The sequence below is a fragment of the Theropithecus gelada genome, chromosome 16, assembly GCF_003255815.1.
Source record: "Theropithecus gelada isolate Dixy chromosome 16, Tgel_1.0, whole genome shotgun sequence".
NCBI lineage: Eukaryota > Metazoa > Chordata > Mammalia > Primates > Cercopithecidae > Theropithecus > Theropithecus gelada.
In genome coordinates this window covers 13,321,514-13,347,177 of record NC_037684.1, presented here as the reverse complement: position 1 = coordinate 13,347,177, position 25,664 = coordinate 13,321,514, and the positions used below count along the sequence as shown (strand labels likewise).

Sequence of the window (25,664 nt, the reverse complement as noted above, 5' to 3'; positions counted from 1 at the left end):
TTGAGCCCAGGAGGTCGAGGTTGCAGAGAGCTGTGATTGTGCACTTCAGCCTGGGTGACAGAATAAGACCCTATCTCAAAAAACAAACAAAGTTTTGGATGCTTAGAGTTATCATTATGAAAATAATTAGATGATAATTTGTATGTAAAAGATGCAAGAGATGGGCTGTCATGATGCTATAACACATACTAATTGCTTTTTTTTAGGGGGGAAATCCTTTAATATATTTGCTTATCTGTTCCTTTCTCATAACATTAGCACATGGGATATATAAAAAATAATGCATTCTAGTTGATTTTTCTACTTGTTTAAATGCCAGATAAACAGAACTTTAGTATAATATTGTTTGTGTGAATCTATATTACTTCCCACTACTTTTCCTTTTGTTTTTTTTTTTTTTTGAGTGGAGTCACCCAGGATGGAGCATAGTGATGTGATTATAGCTCACTGTAAACTCAAACTCCTGGGCTCAAATGATTCTCCTACTTCAGCCTCTTAAGTAGTTGGGATTACAAGCATGAGCCACCAGGCCAAGCTATTTTTACTTTGTTTGCTAACAAATGCCTATTAATATTTACTTTTATGAAAGACTATATAAACTACATAGTGAATCAGAAATATAATATTGGATACATTTTAGTTACATTAGATGGCTTTAACCTAAAGTATTAGGAGAATTTGAGGTTAAACATGGTATGTGTATATATGTATGTATGTGTATATAGGTGTATATATATGCATTTTTAAATGAAATGTTTGTTACTAATAAGAATATATTAAGGCCGGGCACAGTGGCTCACGCCTGTAATCCCAGCACTTTGGGAGGCCAAGGCGGGTGGATCACCTGAGGTTTGGCGTTTGAGACCAGCCTGACCAACGTGGAGAAACCCTGTCTCTACTAAAAATACAAAATTAGCTGTGCAAGGTGGTGTGTGCCTGTAATCCCAGCTTCTCGAGAGGCTGAGGCAGGAGAATTGCTTGAACCCAGGAGGTGGAGGTCGCAGTGAGCCAAGATCGCGCCATTGCACTTCAGCCTGGGCAACAGGAGCGAAACTGTTTCAAAAAAAAAAAAGTAAGTATTTCATAAGCTTTTGGTTGTTCATTTTGATTCTTACTGATGCTAATTTTGGAAAAAATGAGTTTATCAGTACTAACATCAGGTCTTAATGGCAGATGTCTGGAAAATAGAATTAGAAATATTTATGTGGTACAAATGGGAAAACAATGTCAATACTAATTATTTAAAAAAATAAATTATTTAGCTTTTTTGGGGGTATATGAATTGTACATTTGGATACAAGGTAGGCACACAATGTAAACTTACTACAATTTGGTATTGTATTTAGGCACTAAAATTACCTATTTTATTGATTTGAATATTGACCTTAAAATGTATTTTGATGCAAGTATCAGAATTAATACATCAAAAAACATGTTTCTGGCCGGACGCGGTGGCTCACACCTGTAATCCCAGCACTTTGGGAGGCCGAGGTGGGCGGATCACAAGGTCAGGAGATTGAGACCATTCGAGCTAACACAGTGAAACCCCGTCTCTACTAAAAATACAAAAATTAGCCGGGCGTGGCGGTGTGTGCCTGTAGTCCCAGCTGCTGGGGAGGCTGAGGCAGGAGAATGGCGTGAACCCGGGAGGTGGAGCTTGCAGTGAGCCCAGATTGCACCACTGCATTCCAGCCTGGGTGACAGAGCGAGACTCCATCTCAAAAAAAAAAAAAAAAAAAAAAAATTTTGTATTTGAAATAGAAGTATAATGTGGGGAATGATTTAATCCTTATGTGTTAGATTATTATTTCATATATTGAACTTTCAAATTCTTCATTAGGGAAAATTAAGAATATACTTTAGGTCCTTGTTTCAATCCATTCTTGAATTTTAGATGAATCTTAATGAATACTTGAGTAGTTGTACTTTTATTACATTATTAATCTTAGATTATTAGATTTGTACAGATTACATACATTGGTGATAATTTCCCTATAAATGTTTTTGTTTTTCTTTTTGAAGCAGAGTCTCGCTCTGTTGCCTATGCCGGAGTGCAGTGGCGTAATCTCAGCTCATTGCTACTTCTGCCTCCTGGGTTCAAGCGATTCTCCTGCCTCAGCCTCCTGAGTAGCTGGTATTACAGGCGTACATCACCATGCCCAGCTAATTTTTGTATTTTTAGTAGAGACAGGGTTTTACCATACTGACCAGACTGGTCTTGAACTCCTGACCTCAACTGATGTGCCCGCCTCAGCCTCCCAAAGTGCTAGCATAGCAGGCATGAGCCAGTGTGTCCGACCAAACGTTTTTGGCATATTTCTCTCTTGTCCTAATTTGATGCTGCAGATAAAGTGACCAGCTTGTCCAGGTTTGCCACGTACCTTCCTGGTGTTAGCCCTAAAAATCTTGTATCTTTAGAAAATCTCCCAATCCTGGGTGAACTGGGCTGGTTACTTACCCTAGCTGCAGATAATGATGAATGTTTATTTAATTAGATATATTATAAATAGAGGTTCTTTCATTTTTAGAGAAGCCAGCAGATGAGGGCGTAAGTGGGAAAACTGAAGTACCATTGTCATGTTGTTGTACATGCCATTCAAAGGATTTTACAAACAATGACATGAATCAAGGAACTTCACGTCATTTCAACTATCCAAGCACACCACCTTCTGAAAGAAAAAGCACTTCATTAACTTGTCAAGGTAATTTATATTTCGTCTGGGTCAGTTGATATCTGTAATAAGATTCTTAATTATTACTGTTATAAGCCCTAATTTATATAAGTTTGGTTAGCATAACTGATTATATATCTCTAGTTTCTCTGGAATTATTTTAAAATAACACAGAGTGGTCAAAAATCCTTAGATGTTTTTAAATTCTTGGTTTGACTTTTAATTTATTGAGACATTTTGTTGGCCTAAATAATTTTTTAATGAAGGCAATGCAAAATAAATGATTTTCCAAAATTGATGTTATTTGTAGCCAGTATTGTTAATTGTATGTTAGAATTCTATAAAACAATGTTTGTATCCTAAGACAAAATCTAATTAGCCTCATTGATCCATTCTTGACAAGTTTGCCTGGCATTCTGAGACCAGTATCCTACATGAGAATCAGGTATGTTTATGTGTGATCTTTAAATAATTTTTACTAATTTTAGAGAAATATATTAAGAGTAACATAAAATTATTAATAATACATTTAAAAAATATTTCTCCTGCTTTTGACTATATAGAAAGGATAGACTATTATTTACCTAAGAAACCTAGGGAACATCCTGGAAACTTTGCCCTTTCTTATTTCTTCATGCACATCTCTGTATCCATTGGTACCTCCATAGTCCAAACTACCATTTCTTGTTTAGAGCATCCAATAACCCTTTTTTCTGCTTTTACTCATGCTATTTCTTTACTAGTCACTGGCAGGGAGACACAGGTTGCCATGATTGACTTAAGTCAAAACAAACAGTATCCATTTCCTAAAATCAAGGATGGAGTCACCTTCCTCTAAAGCACATAACCATACAAAGGATGGTAGATAATTGAACTTCCGGTGGGAATGAGGAAAGAGGAGTGGAATACTTGTTAAATAGGTGACCAATAGTGTTGTCTGCATTGTTTTGATTTTGGCCTTTTGGATTTCTTTCCTTTCCTTCAAAGATTTATGCTTTCTCTTTCCTCAGAGCCTTTGCTTCTATTACTGTCTTTTCTGAGCAAAGTTCCATCTTCAACTTATCCTTTTCTTCCTCAGTTTACATGTGACTTTCTTGGGGTATCCATTACTGATTTTTCTGTCAGAGTAGATTTGATTTTCCTATTATAGTCTGTCTTCTCATTGTGTACCTTTCCTTTATAGCACTTGTTACAGTTCGTATTATATGTGTCTATCTAAACCTTTTATTAATCTCTGCTTCCTTGGCAGACTATATACTTCATGAGGTTTGGAATATTGTCAATTTGCTTACCATTGTATCCCTAGAACTCTAGCAGGGTGCCTGGCATATGGTAGGTGCTAGATAAATATTTGTTGTTAGGAATGACTGGGATTAATTTTCAGCTAATTATAGGAATTCTCGTGTATAATATTTATATACAACGTTTTAAAAACAACTTTATTGAGGTTTACTTGACATAACAAATTGCATATATTTAAATGGTACACATTTTTTTTTTTTGAGACAGAATCTTGCTGTGTTGCCCAGGCTGGAGCACAGTGGTGTGACCTCGGCTCACTGCAACCTTCACTTCCTGGGTTCGAGCAATTCTGCCTCAGCCTCTCAAGTAATTGGGATTACAGGCGCCTGCCACCACACCCAGCTAATTTTTTGTATTTTTAGTAGGGATAAGGTTTTATCATGTTGGCCAGGCTGGTCTCGAACTCCTGACCTCAAGTGACCCACCTGCCTCGGCCTCCCAAAGTGCTGGGATTATAGGTGTGAGCCACCAGGCCCAGCCTAAATGGTACACTTTGATACATTTTGATATATGTACCTCCATGAAACTTTCACCAGAATCAAGATAGTGAACATACGCACCAACCCTGTATTCACTTTCTCCAAAGTTTTTTAAACATGCTCACTTTCCCCAAAAGTTTTCTCAGGACCTTTGTTATCCCTCCTTCCTACCCCTCCTTGACTAACCTCCCTATCCAACCACCTATCTGCTTTTTGTTACTATAGATTAGTTTGCATTTTCTATAGTTTATATAAATGGATTCACACAGGATGTATACTTATTTTGTCTGGCTTCTTTCACTTATGACAATTATTTTGAGATTCCTCCATGTTGTTACATATATTAATATATTAATTGGTTTTTTTTGTTTCTGATTAAGAGTGCATAGATATACCACAAATTGGTTATCTAATTAGCTGTTTACATACATTTGGGTGATTGCTAGTTCTGGGCTATTACAAAGACAGATACTATGAACATTTGTGTCTACATCTTTGTATGGATGTATGTTTTCATTTCTCTTGGCTGAATACTAGGAGCAGAATGACCAGATTGCTTTGTAGGTGTGTATGTTTAACCTTTTTTTTTTTTTTTTTTTGAGACGGGGTCACTCTTGCCCAGGCTGGAGAGCAGTGGCGCGATCTCAGCTCACTGCAACCTCTGCCTCTCGGGTTCAAGTGATTCTCCTGCCTCAGCCTCCCGAGTAGCTGGGATTACAGGAATGTGCCACCACACCTGTCTAATTTTTGTATTTTTAGTAGAGATAGGGTTTCACCATGTTGGTCAGGCTGATCTCAAACTCCTGACCTCAGGTGATCCACCCATCTGGGCCTCACAAAGTGTTGGGATTACAGGCGTGAGCCACCATGCCTGGCCAACTTTTTAAGAAATTTCTAAACTGTTTCATGAAGTGGTCATACCATTTTACATTCCCATCAGCAGTTATGAGAGTTCCAATTTCTTCACGTCCTTGTGTACACTTGGTATGGTCAGTCCTTTTAATATTAGCCATTCTTTTTTTTTTTTTTTTTTTTTTTTTGGAGATAGAGTTTCACTGTTGCCCAGGCTGGGTACAGTACTGTGATCTTGGCTCATATGGCTCATTGCAACCCCAGCCTCCCAGGGTCAAGTGATCCTCACACTTCACACTCCCGAGTAGCTGGGATTACGGGCATGCATCACCACACCTGGCTAATTTTGGTAGTTTTTGTTGGTTTTACCATGTTCCCTAGGCTTGTCTTGAACTCCTGTGCTCAAGTGATCCGCCTTCTTCAGCCGCCCAAAGCACACAGGGATTATAAGCATGAGCCATCACACCTGGCCTTAATGTTAGCTACTCTATTAGGCATGGAGTGGTATCTTATTGTGGTTTTAATTTTTATTTCACATATTTTCATGTTCTTATTAGCTATCTGTGTATCTTGTTTGATGATATGTCTGTTCAAATAATTGCCTATTTTTTATTAGTTTTCTTTTTTTTTTTTTTTTTTGAGACGGAGTCTCGCTCTGTCGCCTAGGCTAGAGTGCGGTGGCGCAATCTCGGCTCACTGCAAGCTCCGCCTCCTGGGTTCACGCCATTCTCCTGCCTCAGCCTCCCGATTAGCTGGGACTACAGGCGCCCGCCACCACACCCAGCTACTTTTTTGTATTTTTAAATAGAGACAGGGTTTCACTGTGTTAGCCAGGATGGTCTCGATCTCCTGACCTCGTGATCCGCCCACCTCGGCCTCCCAGAGTGCTGGGATTACAGGCGTGAGCCACCGGGCCCGGCCATAGTTTTCTTATTTAAACTTCTTTAAACATTTTGAATACAAGCCTTTGATCAGATAAAATTTTAGGTTTTACATTTAGGTCTAAGATCCATTTTGAGTTAATGTGTGTATATGGTGCAAGGTATGGATTCAAGTTCATTTTTTTGCATGTGGATATCCAATTGTTCAGCACCATATGTTGAAAAGGCTATCCTTTATCCACCACATTGCCTTTGCATCTTCATCAAAAATGAGTTATCCATATGTACACAACTTGATTTTGACATTACTGTGAGTCAGTGTTATTTAGAATAGTCTAAATGGGAAAAATCAAGGTTGTATTCTGATACTCTCTTTATATTTGTAAGTAAATCCTTTAATCTGTAACCTAAATATAGAAAAATGCAAATCCTAAGCATATAGCTTGATGGATTTTCACTGTCATAACTACTACATATATTTAAAAAAAAAAGGCATTATGAACACCCCAGAGGCCCTTTTCATCTTTTTTCAGTCACTGTCTCTTCTTTCCATAGGTAATTCTTGTCCTCCTGTGACCATTGATGAGTTTTGCCCTTTTATAGAAATAGAGTGAAACTCCGTGTCAAAAAAAAAAAAAAGAAATAGAATTATATATGTACTCTTGTGTCTGTCTTTTGCTTAATATTTTATTTGTGTAAGATTCATTCATGCTGTTGCATATAATAGTACTTATTGTTTTTGTGTATTATTTCCTTGTATGAATATACCACAGTTTATTAATCTGTTCTACAGTTGTTAGGCATTGGGTTGTTTTCAGTATTGTTTAATAGTGCTGTTATGAACATTCTTGTTCAAAGGGGTGCAAATAGGTAAGTATTGTCTATAGACACATTCCTGGTCATAGTATATACATATGTTTACGTATGTATACATAGTATATACATATCTATAGTAGATACAACATTTTCTAAAGCGGTTGAACCAATTTATGCGTCCCTGGTCAGATCCCTCCAACCCCTGCAGCAGTATATGAAAGTTATTCACCATTTTTGTTAGTACTTGATATTTATAGTTAAAAAAAAAAATGTTAGTCATTCTTGTGTGTGTGTGGTATTCTCATTGGGTTTTAGTTAGTATTTCTCTGGTGACTTCATATGTTTATTGGTCATTTGGATACCCTCTTTAGTGAATTGCCTAATCAAGTTGTTTGCAATTTTTCTTTTCTTTTTTATTTGAGGTGGAGTCTCACTCTGTCGCTCAGGCTGGAGTGAGGTGGTGCGATCTCAGCTCACTGCACCCACCACCTTCCAGGCTGAGGCAATTCTCCTGCCTCAGCCTCCTGAGTAGGTGGGATTACAGGCACCTGCCACCATGCCCAGCTAATTTTTGTATTTTTAGTAGAAATGGGGTTTCACCATGTTGGCCAGGCTGATCTCAAACTCCTGACCTCAAATGATCGTTCGCCTCAGCCTCCCAAAGTGCTTGGATTACAGGCGTGAGCCACCGTGCCCAGCCTCCATTTTTCTATTGGGCATTTCTTAGGTTTCTTGAAGATTTTAAAAAACATAACCGGGAGATATCTTCTTTCTTTTTAACTTTGTATCTTAAAGATTTTACCCCTTTGATGAACTTCCTCCAAACTCCCTTGCTATGAAGACCAGGAAGATAAGCCTTTTTGTGTGTGATGATAATATGATTTTTATTTTTATGAATTGGGGTTACCCTTATTTGGCACATGGCAGTTCAGTTTTTTAAAACTAAATGATCATTTTGGGTGGACGTTCCCTACCCTTTTGATGGGCCCATGTCAGTTTGCCCCTTATTTATTTGGGACAGGGTTTCTCCACGGTGGCAGTACTAACATTTTGAGTGGGATAACTCTTTGTTGTAGGAGCTCTCCTTTGTGAGATGTGTAGCAATACCCCTGGCCTTTATGCACTGGATGCCAGTAGTGTTTCCACCTCTGCTCTTTTTGTGACAACCAAAAATGTCTCTAGACATTGCCCGGTGTGCTTGGGATGAGAAGTGGTGGTGTTAAAATTGGCCCGGTTAAGAATCACTGATCTAGGTTTATTTTGTGGTTATTTTACTGGTTGCCTGGACATGTGGAGCTCAAAATTACCTGTCTTATCTAAAATATATGTGGAAATGCAAAGGACTAAAGATAGCCAGGACAGTTTTGAAAAAGCAGGTCAAGGCGAGAGATTTGATCCGCCAAATATACTGATTTATTGTATGTAAATATAGAGTAATTAAGACAGACTGAGGTTAGCACAGTGATAGATCCATATAAAAACATAGAGAACCCTAATTCAGTCCCACATGTGTCCAGAAACTTGATATTTTTATAGAAGTGCCTCTATAGCTTGTAGGGGAAAGGAAGAACTTGGGTGGTGCTGGGCCCATTAGATGTCCATATGGAAAAAATTGAAATTGGAGCCCTACTTTATACCATATACAAAAATCCATTCTAGGTACATTAAAGACCTACTTCTGAAAGGCAAAACTATGAGGATTTTTAGAGTATAGTGGTTTTCAAACTGTGTTTCTAAGAACCTTATAAAGAAAGAAACATGACTCGGAAGGGGGAAAGTGGATCAGGGAAGTTCTAGGTCTTTCATCCCTATTTTGGAAATTTTAAGCAACATTTCTTTTTTTTTTTTCTTTTTTGAGATAGAGTCTCTTTCTGTTACCTAGGCTGGAGTGCAGTGGCACTATCTTGGCTCACTGCAGCCTCTGCCTCCCAGATTCAAGTGATTCTCCTGCCTCAGCCTCCCAAGTAGCTGGGATTACAGGCGTGCGCCACCATGCCCAGCTAATTTTTGTATTTTTAGTAGAGACGGGCTTTCGCCACGTTGGCCAGGCTGGTCTCAAACTCCTGGCCTCAGGTGATCCACCTGCCTCAGCCTCCCAAAGTGCTGGGATTACAGGTGTGAGCCACTGCGCCCAGCTGCAACATTTCTTTAAAAAGAAAATAGTCCTACACTTTAGAAAAAGCTTGAAAATCAGTGCTGTGTGGCATAGGTTCATTTCCAAGTTTATGTAATCTCAAGCTTTCTTTTTTTTTTTTTTTTGGAGACAGAGTCTTGTTCTGTCACCCAGGCTGGGGTGCCGTGGCGCGTTCTCAGCTCATTGCAACCTCTGCCTCCCAGGTTCGAGGGATTCTCATGCCTCAATTTCCTGAGGAGCTGGGATTATAGGCCTGCACCACCTTGCACAGCTAATTTTCGTATTTTTAATAGAAATGGGATTTCGCCACGTTGCCCAGGCAGGTCACTCCTGGGCTCAAGTGATCCTCTTGCCTTGACCTTCCAAAGTGCTGGAATTAAAGGCGTGAGCCAGTGGGGCCAGCCTTAAACTTGTTTTTTGAAAACAGTATTGGACCTGCTCATGTAGGTCTTTCTCTGCTGTAAATCCTTTAGGGCCAAGGATTCTGTTTTTCACTGTTTTTTCCATGGTGTCTGGCCGTGGGATAGACTCAATGTAATAAATGATTGTTGGCCGGGTGCGGTGGCTCACGCCTGTAATCCCAACACTTTGGGAGGCTGAGGTGGGTGGATCACCTGAGGTCAGGAGTTCGAGACTAGCCTGACCAACATGGAGAAACCCCGTCTCTACTAAAAATACAAAATTAGCTGGGTGTGGTGGCACATGCCTATAATCCCCGCTACTCAGGAGGCTGAGGCAGGAGAATCGCTTGAATCCGGGAGGTGGAGATTGTGGTGAGCTGAGATCACACCATTGCACTTCAGCCTGGGCAACAAGAGGGAAACTCCATCTCAAAAAAAAAAAAAAAAAAAAAAGATTGCTAAATTAATTCAAGCCATGGGAGGGGAGAGAATGTTGAGAGAGAAGCAAAGAGGAAGGAAGTTACCTTTAAGAATATTTATATTTAGGAAAAGGGAGAAACTAATGTATGAGAATAGTTAAGAACAGTGTTACAGACATTAAGGAAGAAGAAAATGTGTTTGCTATGTTCCAAGAAGACAGTGTTTGGCTGTATGCCTAACAGGTTACATATATGGATGTTGGAGTCACACAGCAGGATTCAGTCACATCCAAGCTCTACCATTTAATAACCATATGATACTGGGCAAGCTACTGGACTTTTAAAAACCTAGTGTTCACATTTGTAAGATTGGGATAATTAATGTTATTTGGTGATTAAGAGGTCCTTGATGACCTTGAGAAGGAGCTTTCAGGATTATGAGATTAAAGGACAGATTATATGAGCTTGATTCTATAATCAATGTTTTTGGTCTAAAGAACGTGGAGAAACTTAAGAGAAAAGATACGTTGATACTGTAAAGAAAGATTTTTACAGACATGAAATACATTTTCTTCAGAGATCCTTGCAGTTACACATTTTAAATCATGTTATTGGGAGTAGTCTACAAGTACATAAAGCTATTTAAAAAATTAAATTGGACTTTTCCTATTGAAAGCATGTTTCTCAAGATCTTCGATAAAGTAAACTGAATGGTAGAGAAGTGCTTTTTAAACATATTTAAGTTTCATGTTTTAGATTATGGTATGAAATTTCTAGAAATAAACCTTACATCCTGGTTCCAGTTTTCTTCTAGAAAAACTCCCTACGTGTAAGTTACTTACGCTATTTTTTTTATTACTTCTTATATAAGACTCCCCTGAAAAAACCACTCTGGCTGCAAAGTTATCTGCTAAGAAGCAGGCATCCATATACAGAGATGAAAATGATGATTTTCAAGTAGAGAAGAAAAGAATTCGACCCTTAGAAACTACACAGCAGGTAAACAGAGTTTTTTGGCAGTGAAATAATCCAGTTAGTTACAGCTGAACATGGTAGTCAAGTATCAAGTTTTTAATACACTTGTAGAGATTAGTTGGGTCATGTGACAGCCATAAATTAAATGGTAATTTGTTGTAATTTCGTTTTGTAGAGTTACTTGTTACAAAGGAGTTTGTTATTATAGCAGATTATTCACAGTAACATGTCACTCAAGTGAAACTGCATGGTGTTTCCTATATATGAGGAATTTGATAGTAAAATATTTACTTAAGGCATATCTTAGTGATGTACTACTTTGCACTTTTTAACTCCTCTATTGTTTTTATCTTAAAATAGCATTTTCTTTTGGCTAAAATACCTTTGATATGATTATTAATGTTATGGATGTTTTGGAATTGATAGTTTTAATGTAATGGCAAGATGTATTGTTACTGAAATTTTAAGATTGATACATGATAAAATATGCATATTTATTTCTAAAAATTACTAAAAGGCTTGAATTACCATATATATATATTTTTTATTTTATTTTTTTCTTGAGACGGAGTCTCGCTCTGTTGCTCAGGCCCAATTCTGTTGCTCTGTTGCTCTCGCTCTGTTGTACAGTGGCCCAATCTCAGCTCACTGCAACTCTACCTCCCGGATTCAAGCAATTCTCCTGCCTCAGCCTCCTGAGTAGCTGGGATTACAGGCGTGCACCACCAGGCCCAGCTAATTTTTGTATTTTTAGTAGAGACGGGGTTTCACCATGTTGGTCAGGCTGGTCTCAAACTCCTGACCTTGTGATCCACCCACCTCGGCCTCCCAAAGTGCTGGGATTACAGGCATGAGCCACCACGCCCGGCCAAATTACCAGATATTTTAAATGAAATTTGGATGCAGATGAACACAGTATTTTCTCAGAATTCATGGCAGTGAGATAGGAAGGCTGGGATTTTAATAGATTTAGTTACAAATAAAAAAGATAATTATTAGGCTGAATGTAGTGGCTCACGACTGTAATCCTAGCACTTTGGGAGGCTGAGGCGGGAGGATCTCTTGAGTCCAGCAGTTTGAGACTAGCCTGGGTGACATAGCAAGACTCCCTTCTCCACAAAAAAAATTTTAAAAAAGAGCCGGGTGGTGGCATGAGCCTGTAGTCCCAGCTACTTGGGAGGGAGGATTGCTCAAGCCGAGGAGTTCAAGGCTGTCGTGAGCTAAGATCATGCAATTATGCTTCAACCTCGGTGACAGAGCAAGACCCTGTCTCTAAAAAATAAATAAATAAAAACATAAAATAAAAAAAATTATTAATTAGGATGTTATTTGTAGGTAAGTAACTGGGTACTTTTAATTGAGTATACTCGAGGTTCTTGCATTCTTATGTAGTTTAACTGTTCAACTCACAATCTTTATAAATTTCTATAATTCAGCCTTGTTTTTAGAAATGAATGAACTAGTTTATTTTTATCAAAGTACCAATGGCAAATGAGGTGTGAACCTATAGAGATTTCCCCCCGACAAAATGTGTATATATAGTTGCATGTCCTCAGGTAGGGCTCAACATAAAACATTTATTCCCTCACTTCATTGGTTCTCATTTCATTTTTGGCAGGAATGAGATTACCAATAGAAATGCTTTTCTCCCCAGTTATAACGTTAGTGAATAGATCTTTCACAAGTAGGAAAAAGCATGGATACAGTTTGGAAAGAAAACTTAGTGATATTTATAAAAGAAATTTATTCAAAGACAACTTGGTTTATCAAATACCTAGGAAGTAACAGTAATAATAGTAATCGAGTAATTTATTCCATCCTGTAGGAAATCATGACTATTTACATTAAAAGTTTTATTCTGAGTTCTTTTCAGTATAGAATTATGCTTAAATTTTCATTTATTTTCCAATCAGATATGTGATTGGACTTTGCAATAATACTATATTTGATGTCCATATGATGGGACTATTTTATGAGAAGTTCATTTTACAATACTCTAATTTTGATACATCACTAATTAAAGATAGTTTGGCTAAGATTCATGAGTCGTTACTATGTTCTATTTCATTTAAGTGTTGTAATTAGGTGCTTATTTGCATTTTTAAAATTTATTTTATTATTGCCGGTTAGAAATAGTCTTTTTTTGGATGCAGAAAAAAAATTCATAGAGCTGTTTTGGCCTTTGAGAACAACTAGCCAGTTAAACTTCTAGTTTAGCTTAAACTTCATTTTGGTTCTGTGTTTACAGATTAGAAAACGTCATTGCTTTGGAACGGAAGTACACAATTTGGATGCAAAAGTTGATTCAGGAAAGACTGTAAAACTCAACTCCCCATCGGGAAAGATAAACTCCTTTTCTCCACGGAAAGTATGTATTAATGTCATTGTTTAGTTTTAAAGAAGGAAAATATGGAATTTTCTAAATCAATTTTTGACACAAGAGGAAGAATAGTATAATACAAAGGACAGTAGAAACCAACTCAGAAGTCCTCAATGCTGTCACATCTGTTACTAATGTGTGGGATGGCAAAGTCTATTCATCTATGCCTCAGTTCCTCATTTATAAAATAAGAGAATTAGACTAGAGAGAGATCTGAAAGTCATTTTTTCTGTTCTGTATTTTAATGTTTGTAAACTCTCCAACTCCTTAAAGTTCTTTCAGGATCCTTAGCGCAACAGTTCTTAAGGAGGAGTCCAGGGAGTTCCAGATATTGAAATTTTTTTGGGGGGTGGTCTGTGAGGTGAAAATTATTTTTGTAATAATATTAAGATGTTGTAGGCCAGGTGTGGTGGCTCACGCTTGTAATCCCAGCACTTTGGGAGGCCAAGGTGGGCGGATCACTTGAGTTCACGAGTTTGAGACCAGCCTGGGCAACATGGCGAAACCCTGATTCTGTAAAAAGTACAAAAATTAGCCGGGTGTTGGGGCGCGCACTTATAGTCCCAGGTACTGGGGAGGCTGAGGTGGGAGGATGGCTTGAGCCCAGGAGGCAAAGGTTGCACTGAGCCAAGCTTGCACCACTGCACTCCAGCCTGGATGACAGTGAGACAGACCCCATCTCAAAAAAAAAAAAAAAAAAAAAAAAGGAAAAAATGTTATTGCCTTTTAGATTGTCTTGACATTTGTACTGGTGGTGCAAAAGCAAGAATGGGTAAAACTGTTGGTGCCTTAGCAGAAATCAAGGTTTTGGCTCCAACCTTTATATATATATATGTTTTATGGTAAATTGAGAGACTTGGGTAAGTAACTTTTGTGTCAAAACCAGTTCCTTTATATGGAAGGAAAAAGAATGTGGGACTGGATTTAATGATACCTTACATCTTTTTTTTTTTTTTTTTTTTTTTGAGACGGAGTCTCGCTCTGTCCCCCAGGCTGGAGTGCAGTGGCGGGTTTCGGCTCACTGCAAGCTCCGCCTCCCAGGTTCACGCCATTCTCCTGCCTCAGCCTCCGGAGTAGCTGGGACTACAGGGGCCCGCCACCATGTCCGGCTAATTTTTTGTATTTTTAGTAGAGACGGGGTTTCACCGTGTTAGCCAGGACGGTGGCTCACAACTGTAATCCCAGCACTTTGGGAGGCCAAGGCGGGCAGATCACAAGGTCAGGAGATACTTTATACCTAATTGAATTCTAGCACCTTTAAATTCCAAGGACGCTTTTCCTGTCTTGCTTTTTATTATATGATACTAGGGAGTACAGTATTGTTTTTAAATAAAAATATTTATTTGAATTCATAAATTAATAGTTTAGTTCTCTTATCCCTGCAAAGGTGTAAGTCTTAGAGTCCTCATGTTTTTCAAATCCGCAGTTGCATTACTTTTGACATATCTTCTTCTATAAATTAAATGATAAATTAGTTTCATGATTTCTGTTTTCCCCTGAATTTGACGTTAAACTTTTTAGGTTCTTCAAATTTTTTTAGTTTTTATGAAAATAATTTAGTTTCCACCCAGTGGATTGGAGAATTAGACAGTTGTCTCTTTATTTTTCTATCATTTCTAGTCTCCTAACTTTCTTTTCAAGTCGGAAAATAGTGTCAGTACCTTTTCTTATATGATTAACTTTCTAGTGTCCACTGCTTGATCCCTTTCCTTACAGTTTAGATTCATTTTCTTAATCTGACAATTCATATGTCAAAGATCTAGTGAGGCATCTGCCTCCACGTGGTCAAAATATAGTTAAGAAAAACATTGTTTTTTAGAATAGTATGTTAACATTTTGATATTATTTTGTTCTATCATTCCTAATAATTTTCTCTAGATTTATTTATATTCTGTTCATTTTTTTAGTAAACCCTCACAATAGATAGGGTTGTCTTCAGATACATTCTTATGCTTATACCTGCTTTTTATTTATTCATAAATAAGTGCTAACATTCTTTATGTACTTTAATTAAAGTAATTATATTTGATTTAATGTAGCAGTAGCATATTATTTTAATTCATAACTTGGGCCTGGCATGTGGAAGACACTTGGGTCCAGCAGAGTGCGCTGTTGACCTTCTTACAAAGTGTTAACACTGGGGTGATCCTTAGGCTGTTTTGTTTTTCCTTTTTCTTCCTCCCATACCCCATTTTTTCTTCCTTCCTACCCTTCTTTCTTTTAATTTATGCTTTTAATTTACTTTTATTTAAAATAGCTATTTAACACAACTGCATATGTATGGTGATACTGATGCTTACTGTGTTATATGCCAGACACTCTTCTAAGTACTTTAGAAATATTAATTCACCTGGCAAATACAGGTTCATGTGAGTTGATGCTTATTGTCATGTTCTTTTAACTTTTCTTTGGGTTTGACAGTTTTCAGAATAAAAGATTTAACTCAGTCTTTATAACAACCCTATCAGGAAGGTATTAATATTTTTCCCAATTATACCTGAGGAAACTGAGGCACAGAGTATTTAAATAACTTGTTCATGTCACAAACCTGGTGAGTAGAAGCTGGATTAAAACCCAGGCAGTCTGACTCTGGAATTGGTCCTCTAAACCACCTCACTATTCTGTCTCTGAATAAACTCTGCCAGATGACTTTTTGATGACAGTTCATTTTTATACTGTTACAGGTCATGTTATATGCATTACCGTGTAGGTAATTTATTCAAGATTCATCCCTCTTCTAGTGTCTCAAGGCCCTGTCTTTTTTCTTTACAATGCTTACTGAAATTTATAATTATTTATTTATTTGTAGGTTTAACTGTTTTGTTTGCCTCATTACCAGACTGACTATAAGGACAAGTGCAATGTCTCTTTTTTTCAATTTTTTATAACCAGCATCTGGCACAGAGCCTGCACTTAGTAACTACTCGTATTATTTGTTGAATAAATGAATGAAAGAAATGGCCATAGTTAAGTAGATGCATGATTCACCGCTATTTCTTGTAGCTCACAATTTTTACTCAGATCCTTATACCTAAGAGGTTATGACAGTATTGTTAAATACAGGTGACTTAATGCAGATTTAAAAATTGTTTTTGGCCAATCATGGTGGCTTATGCCTGTAATCCCAGCACTTGGGGAGGCTGAGGTAGGCTGATCACTTGAGCCCAGGAGTTTGAGTTCAGCCTGGGCAACATAGCGAGACCCTGTCTCTACAAAAAATAAACAAAATTAGCTGGGTGTGGTGGCTCATGACTGTGGTCCCAGCTACTCAGTAGGCTGAGGCAGGAGGATTGCTTGAACCTGGGAGGTGGAGGTTACAGTGACCTGTGATCATGCCACTGCGTTCCAGCTTGGGTGACAGAGCGAAACCCTGTCTCAAAAAAAAAAAAAAAGAGTAATAACATTTTTTGAAAAACCTTTAACATTATAAAAACCAATAGAGAATAAAAATTAAAATGTTCTCCCTTATATTAATCCCATCCCCCTTTCTGCTTCCCAGAAGCAAACACCATGAACACTTTCATGAGGATCTTTCTAGATCCTTTTCTATAAATTTATAAGGATATTTTTAATAGTTCTTTTATAGTTTTATTTGTGCATTTAACTCTCTTGTTTATGGGGTTTATTTTCATGCATGTATGAGGTCAGGCTCTAATTGCATATTTTCCCAAATAGTTGATCAGTTGTCCCAGTGTCACTTAATAATTTTTCCTGTTTTGAAGTTTTGCTATTATCATGTACTAGATTGTTATATGTACTTGGATTGGTTCCTGGACTTTTTTTTTCCTCTTTAAATTTTTATTTTTTTTCACAGTGTGTGTGAAAAAATATGTCAAAGAATTCCACTTGGCTTCAAACAGAAAAGCAGTAGACCCCTGCCCTAATTCTATTCTTCACCAATTCCCACTATCTGAAGTAAATAATTTTCAATCATTTTTCCTTTTTATTCTGATAGTTTCTGAAGTAGCATGCATATTTTGCTTTTCTCTTGAGTTTTCAGTGTTAGATACTTTCTGTTGTCTTCCTCCTATCCTTTTCTCCTTTCTCATTACTTCTCCCCTTTAGCCTCCCAGCATTTGGCATTTGTATTATTGTAATTCTGTAAATATTTAAAACTGATTACCGTTCTTTCCCCAAACCAGTATTTTTTTTTTTTTTTTTTTTTTTTTTTGTGGTGCTAGTAGTTGTCTTGTCTTTTGGTTAGTTTTCTATGTACCTATAACTATTTATCTCCAAACTCTCTGTTAGAACTTAAAATCTATCCATTTAAAGACATCAAGTCAAGATGTCCATATTTTTAGACTCAATATTTACTGGAAATAATGAAAAATACTCTTTTATATTGAACTAAATTTTATATTTCTAAATAACTTTTTTTCTGAATATAAAAGCATCATCTAAGAAAATTTGAGAACCACCAAAATATGTACTTAAATTATTAACATTAATCCTGAATTAAACTGTCTCCTCAGTATCAACCCGATATTTTGCCTGCTGTCTATTCTTAAGTGCACACACGTGCGTGCACATACACATGCAGTGTTATCTATTGCTGTAACAAACCAACCATTTATTTAGCTTACTGTTGTGGGGGTCAGCAATTTAGGCTGGGCTCAGCTGGGCATTTCTTCTGCTGATCTCAGGTGGCCTACTCATGCGTCTGTGGTCAACTGCAGGTCAGCTGTTAAGTCAGCAAGGCAGCCCTGCTTCAGGGAGTTGACTGGTAGTCAGCTGGGACCATGAGGTGGGTCTGTCTCATCATCTAGCAGGCTAATTCTGGTTTATGTATGTGGTGGCCTCAGGGTTCCAAGAGCAGCAAGAGAACAAGCCCCAGTGTGCAAATGCCTTTTGAGTCTCTGTTTGTGTCAGGTTTGCTAATGTTCCAGTCACCAAAAGCAAATCACATGACCAAATCCAGACTCAAGTGGTAAAGCTCACATCTTGGTGGAAAGAGCTACAAAGTAACCTTGAAAGGGGGCTTATATACAAAGATAAGTAGAATTTGTTGCCATTTTTGTTATGTGTAGTGTATGTTGCCATATTTGTTACATAGTAGTATATATGTTATGTAGTATATATATTACAAGTATATATATATTTGTTATGTAGTAAACATTTCCACCATAGAGAACACTACTATGTTTTCTACAAGCTGGCAAAAAAATCGTAATTATTGGGCTGAGTGCAGTGGCTCACTCCTATAATCAGGTGTTGTACAGGGCTCAACCCCTGTAAAGGGGTTGATACTGTAGTATATATTACATATATTTGTTATGTAGTATATATTACATATATTACACATATATTACATGTATACTCCCCACACACAAAATTAAGATTATAGTGTATAGCTTTTATTTTTCACCTAATATATCACAGTCATAGTAAAATTTAGCAGGTCTATTTTGTTGGATACTTTTTTGTTGTAATCTTTTTTCCTCTGCCAGTGGTTGGCAAACTATGACCTATGGGCGGAATACAGCCTGCTGCCTGTTTTTATAAATAAAGTTTTTTTGAACGCATTTTACATTTGTTTATACATATTGTCTGTGGAACTTTTGTGTTGTAATAGTAAAGTTGAGTAGTTGTGATAGAGACCATATGGCTCACAAAACCTAAAATATTTACTCTCTGTCCCTCTATTTATTTATTTTTCTTTTCTTTCTTTTCATGTTCAGCCAGCAGGAAAATCTCTGACCTTTTAGAGAAAAAGTTTGCCGACCCCTGTTCAATACTGTTAATCTTGGTTAAGTTAGGCCAGAGGTTAGTGGAGTTAGTGTGAATCTCTTGCCTTGTCTGCAAATTTACCTAGGGGTAGGATGATAGAATGGATGACTAATTGCTTGAGTGTTTCCTTCAGCTCCAATAATTATGGCTTTTTTTTTTTGAGGTGGAGTCTTGCTCTGTCACCCAGGCTGGAGTGTAGTGGTGCAATCTTGGCTCACTGCAACCTCCACCTCCTGGGTTCAAGCAATTCTCCTGCCTCAGCCTCTCGAGTAGCTGGGATTACAGGTGCCTGCCACCATGCCTGTCTAATTTCTTTTTATTTTTAGTAGAGACGGGGTTTCGCCTTGTTGGCCAGGCGTGTTTCAAACTCCTGACCTCAAATGATCTGCCCGCCTCAGCCTCCCAAAGTGCTGGGATTACAGGAGTGAGCCACTGCGCCGGGTCCAATAATTATAATTTTTTGAGAGCTTGGAGAAAACAGTAGTGTTCTCTATGGTGGAAATGTTTAATGCTCAAAAATTTCAAATCTTCTTTATCATATTGAGTGAACTTGGTGAATATTTCAGAGAAAGTTGACAAAATTCAGCCATTCCTCTAAGTTTTTTTGATGTGTAGATACATTAATGAAATAAATACGTATAGCAACCCAGTCGACATGAGTGTAGCTATTCAGTGGTAATAGTATCTACAATTGTCATGTAGAACGTTTTCATTCATGGATACTGGGTGTGGAAAGATAACTTTACCTTTGAAAACTACTTCGTTAATTGACCAACTGTCTGCCCAGTAAATTTATCTTTTGGTTATTTTAGCTTTTTAAAGGTTTGACTGTCACAACATTATAGAGAAATTGGAAGTACAATACAAACATCTTTTTTTATTGAGCCGTTTGAGAGTATGTTGTTGCCCTGATGTTCCCTCACCCTGAAATACTTTAGTGTCTATGTCTTATAAGCAAAGGCATTCTTATACATAATCACAATATAAACAATAAGAATCAGGAGGTTAAAAAATTGATTCAGTGTTGCCATCTAATACTCAGAACCGGTTTAAATTTTAGCAGTTGTCTTAATAATGCTTTTATAAAAGCAAAAGAATCCAGTCAGAACCATGCATTGCATTTAGTTATCACTTTAGTAAATTCTTCAGTCTGGAACACTTCCTCAGTCCTTACTGTCATGATTTTGACACTTCAGAATATTACAGCTTAGCTAGAATGTCTCTTAATTTGGGTTTTCTCCTTATAAGACTGAGGTTATTTATCTTCAGCAGGAATGTGACAGAAGTGATGCCTTCTGCTCATTGCATCTTATGAGGTGGCACACAGTTTCATTTTCTCTCATTATTAATGATTGATAACTTGATTAATATGATATCTGCTAGGTAAAAAATATAACTTTATAGTTATCTTTTTGCCTTTATAAGAGAGGACTTTATGGGGAAGAACTCTGAAATTATATAAATGACATGTCCTTATAAAACATTCAATTTACTCATTTATGTCTTTATGGACTTACGATTTTCCATTTTATTCAGTGGGTTATAATTATTATAAGATTTGTTTTGGTACTCAAATGGGAAGCCAGTTAAGTTGATTGTGTCTTTCTGACATATATCAATCATTCTTGGAACACTTCCTTATTTTTTGGCACAAGATAGTGTTCCAGGCTCACCTTATATTTTCCCTGCCCTAGTCTTGGATTCAGCCATTTCTCCAAGGAACCCTGGTTCCATTTAGTGAAAAATAACATTTAAACGCTGCGTTCTGGGAGTTAGCTTTGCTCATTGCTTTTGGAGTTGCTGCTCCAGGCCCTTTCAGCAGACAGCTAGAGAATATACACAATACATACACAAACCCAGACTCACAGATATATACATTTATATATTTTTTCTGTATCTGTCTGTACACTGAAAATTATGAGTGTTTATACCAATACATCCAGTTCCATTCCAGTACCAGAGGGCCCATTCTAATTTTCTTCCTTTCTGTATGTTCAACTGAAAAATCTTGTTTCTGATTCCTCTGAAAGTTAAATGCAGAATTACCATATGATCCAGAAATAACATTTCTAGGCAACTATCCAAAAGAATTGAAAGCAAGTACTCAGATACTTGTCCACCAATGTTCATAGGAGTGTTACTAACAATAGCAAAAAGGTGGAAACAACCAAAATGTCCACTGATAAATAAACGAATAAACAAAATGTGGTATATACATACAATGGAATATTATTGAGCCTTAAAAATGAAGGAAATTCTGACATGTACTACAACATAGATGAAACTTGAAGACATTATATGAAATAAAATGAGCCAGTCATAAAGGGACAGATATTGTATGATTCCACTTATAATTTCATTTTCCAGTTATTCGTTACTATTGTAGAAATAGAATTCATTTTTGTATGTTTACCCTGTAACCTGCGACTTGCTAAATTACTTATTGGTTCTAGCTGATACTTTTGAAGTTTCTTCAGGACTTTCTAGGTACACAAAGTTGTATGTTTCATTCTGTGGAAAATACTATTTTACTTCTTCCTTTACGGTGTTTACCTTTCATGCAGTACAAGGCTGAATTAGAGTGATGAGAATGGATACCCTTGCCTTGTTCACAACCTTGTGGTGGAAAACATTCTGGTCCCTCACTGTTCCGTATGAAATTCGTGCTAGGTGTTCTGTGTATGCCTTTTTGTCAGGCTAAAGAAGTTTCCTTCTATCGCTAGTTGGCTGAACATTTTTATAGTGAGTAGATGTTGGATTTTATATTTAAAATTTTACTGCATTCCTTGGTAGGATTATATGTTTTTTCTCCCATATCCTGTTGATATGGTAAATTACGTTGATTAGTTTTTTAATGTTGGCCTGACTGTAAATTAGTGTAATAAAACCCGCTTGGTCATAGTGTAGGCCTCATTTTTTACAGTTGTTAGGTTTGATTTGCTAAATTTTGTTAAGGATTCTTTGCATCTATGTTCATAAGAATAGTGGTCTATAGTTTTTTGTAATGTCTTTATCTGGCTTTGATATCAAGGTAATGTTGGCTTTATAAAATGAGTTGGGAAGTATTGGTATTACTTCTTCCTTAAATTTTTGATAGAATTCACCAGGGGGCCGGGCGCGGTGGCTCAAGCCTGTAATCCCAGCACTTTGGGAGGCCGAGGCGGGTGGATCACGAGGTCAGGAGATCGAGACCATCCTGGCTAACATGGTGAAACCCCGTCTCTACTAAAAATACAAAAAACTAGCCGGGCGTGGTGGCGGGCGCCTGTAGTCCCAGCTACCCGGAGGCTGAGGCAGGAGAATGGCGTGAACCTGGGAGGCGGAGCTTGCAGTGAGCCGAGATCGCGCCACTGCACTCCAGCCTGGGTGACACAGCGCGAGACTCCGTCTCAAAAAAAAAAAAAAGAATTCACCAGGGAAGCCATCTTGCCCTTATATGTTATATTTGGGAAGATTTTTACTTTTAAATTTAATTTTTAAAATGAATATAGTACTATTCACATTTTCTGTTTCTGAGTCAGTTTTAGTAATTAGTATCTTTCAATAAATTTGTCCATTGAAGTTTTTGAATTTATTGGCATAATGTTCAAAATATTCTCTTATTTCTTTAAATGTCTGTAGGATTTGCAGTGATATGCCCTCTTTCATGTCTGATATTCATAATTTGTGTCTATCTCCTTTTTTTTTTTGCTCATTCTAGAATTCATTTTGCTCAATCTATAATAGGTAGTAGACGTTTATCCATTTTATTGATCTTTTAAAAAGTTTTTGTTGACTTTCTGTTTTTTCCATTTTCTATTTTATTGGTTTCTGCTTTTTTTTTTTTTTTAATTGCCGTTGTTTTACTTTCTTTGGATGTAATTTGCTCTTCTGCTAGCTTCATAAGATTGAAACTTGGCCAGGCATGGTGGCTCACCTCTGTAATCCCAGCACTTTGGGAGGCTGAGGCGGGTATATCACCTGAGGCCAGGAGTTCGAGACCAGGCTGGCCAACATGGCAAAACCCTGTCTTTATTAAAAGTACAAACAATTAGCCAGGCGTGGTCATGGGCACCTGTAATCCCAGCTACTTGGGAGGCTCAGGCAGCAGAATTGCTTAAACCTGGGAGGCGGAGCCTGCAGTGAGCCGAGATCGTGCCATTGCACTCAACCTGGGCAACAAGAGCGAAACTCCATCTCAAAAAAAAAAAAAAAAGAAAAAAAGAAGATTGAAACTTAAATAGCTGATAACTGATTTTGGACCTTTTTTTTTTTTTTTCTAAATAAAACACCAGTGAAAGCTATACATTTCCCTCTAAGCACTTCTTTATCTGTATCCCACACATTTTGATGTAGTTACATTTTTTTCTGATTTCCCTTGTGATTTTTTCTCTGACCCAAGATTTATTTAGAAGTCTAGATAAACACTAACTAGGTGTTTTTTTCCTAGATCTTTTTCTCTTATTGAGTTCTAATTTATTTTTGTGTGGTTAGAGAATAGAATCTATGATTTCAATTCTTTTAAATTTGATGATCTGTCTTGGCAAATGCTCTGAGTTTTTGGAAAGTATGGGTATTCATTTATAAAAATCAGTTAGGTCAGGTTTGTTGATTATCTTGCTAAGATCTGTATCCTTGCTGTTTTTTTTTTTTTGGTCTACTTATAACTGAATTAGAGAATACGATAAGGGTCCTATAATTGTGGGATTTGCCTTTTCTTTCAATTCTACCAGTTTTTGCTTCATGGGTTTTCATGCTCTGTTATTAGCTGTATACACACTTGAGATTATTATGTCTTCTTGATGTATTAACCCATCTGTCATTATGAAATATCTTTGTTCTGAGATCCATTTTGGCTAACATTGATATAGCCACTCCAGCTTTCTTAGGATTAATATTTCCATAGTATATATTTTTCATCCTTTTATTTTTAACCTATTTGTGTCTTTAGATTTAAGATAGGTTTCTTATAAATAATTGTCTTCTTTATTTATCTAATCTGACAACCTCTTCTTTTTAATTGGAATACTTATACTATTTACATTCAGTATAATTATCACTGTGGTTACTATTTGTTTTTTGTTTATTCCAACTTTTTTTTATTCCCCTTTTCTGTCTTCTTTGAATTAATTAAACATGTTTTAGGATTCTCTTTTACCTTCACCGTTGTCTTCTTAAGTATACCACTTATTTTTATTTTTGGGAGTTGCTTCATACTTTGCATCTTAAACTTACCACAGTGTACCTTCAAATAATATTTCAACTCACAAATAATGTGTAAGAACCTTCTGCCAATACACTTCCATGTCCACTCTCCCATGTTTTGTGCCATTTTTGTCAAATATTTTACTTCTACATTTATCATAGCCCTCACAGTGTTTTGTTATTTTTACTTTAAATCATCAGCTATGTACATATTTACAAATGAAGAAAATAATTTCTTCCTTAACCCTCCAGTTTTTCACTTCTAGTGCCCTTCATTGTGTAGGTCCAAGTTTCTATATTATGTAACTTTTCTATTAGCTTGTAGAGCTTTATTTAACATTTGCATTGCAAAGATTTTTTTCAGATTTTTTCTTACCTTCATGTTTTTAACGGTAAAATATATATAACATAAAATTTACCATTTAGCTGTTTTTAAGTGTAAATTCAGTGGTATTATGCATATTCATATACTGTTATCCAGTGCCAGAACCTTTTCATCTTTCCAAACTGAAACACCATACCCATGAAACAATATCTCTGTATTTCCCTATTGTCCAGTCCCTGGAAAAATGCCATTCTCCTTTCTGTCTCTATGAATTTGACTACTCTAGGTACCTCATGTAAGTAGAATCATACAATATTTGTCCTTTTGTGTCTGGCTTTTTTAAAACTTAGCATAATGTTTTCAAGGTTCATCTACCATGTAGTATGTGTCAGAATTTTATTTTTTATGGCTGAATAATATTCCATCATATGGATATACCACATTTCGTTTGTCCATTCATCTGCCAGTGGACATGTGGATTGTTTCCATCTTTTTGGTATTTTGAATAATGCTGCTGTGAACATTGTTGTACATATCTGTTCGAGTCCCTGTTTTCAGTTCCTTTGCGTATACACCTTAGAGTGGAATTTCTGGACCATATGGTAATTCTATATATAATTTTTTGAGGAACTGCCAAGCTGTTTTTCACAGTGGCTGTGCCATTTTACAGTTCCATCAGCAATGCACAAGGGTTCCAATTTCTCCAGATCTTTGCCAACCTCATTATCTGTTTTGTTGTACTTTTTAAAAGAATAGCCATTTTTGTGGGTATGAAATGGTGTCTTGTGTTTTTGATTTGCATTTCCCTAATGATTACTGATGTTGAACATCCTTTCTTCTGCTTATTGGCCATTTGTGTATTTTCTTTGGAGAAATGTCTATTCAAGTCCTTTGCCCTTTATTGAAATAGGGCCTCACTCTGTCGCTCAGGCTGGAGTGCAGTGGCACTATCTCAGCTCACTGCAACCTCTGCCTCCCAGGATCAAGCAGTCCTCCCAACTCAGCCTCCCGAATAGCTGGGATTACAGGTGCATGCCACCATGCCTGGCTAATTTTTTGTATTTTTAGTAGAGACCAGGTTTCTCCATATTGGCCAGGCTGGTCTTGAGCTCCTGGT

At 37.0% G+C, this 25,664-nt stretch overlaps 1 protein-coding gene across 1 annotated transcript in view; it reads left to right on the top strand.

Annotated features, from left to right (window-relative positions):
• Positions 1 to 25,664, top strand: part of BRIP1 (BRCA1 interacting protein C-terminal helicase 1) — a 181,528-nt gene that overhangs the window by 5,423 nt on the left and 150,441 nt on the right. Inside the window, exons 4-6 of the mRNA XM_025362438.1 lie at positions 2,529 to 2,702; positions 10,828 to 10,955; positions 13,180 to 13,299. Coding sequence (XP_025218223.1) covers positions 2,529 to 2,702; positions 10,828 to 10,955; positions 13,180 to 13,299 — 422 coding nt within the window. The remainder of the gene's footprint in view (positions 1 to 2,528; positions 2,703 to 10,827; positions 10,956 to 13,179; positions 13,300 to 25,664) is intronic.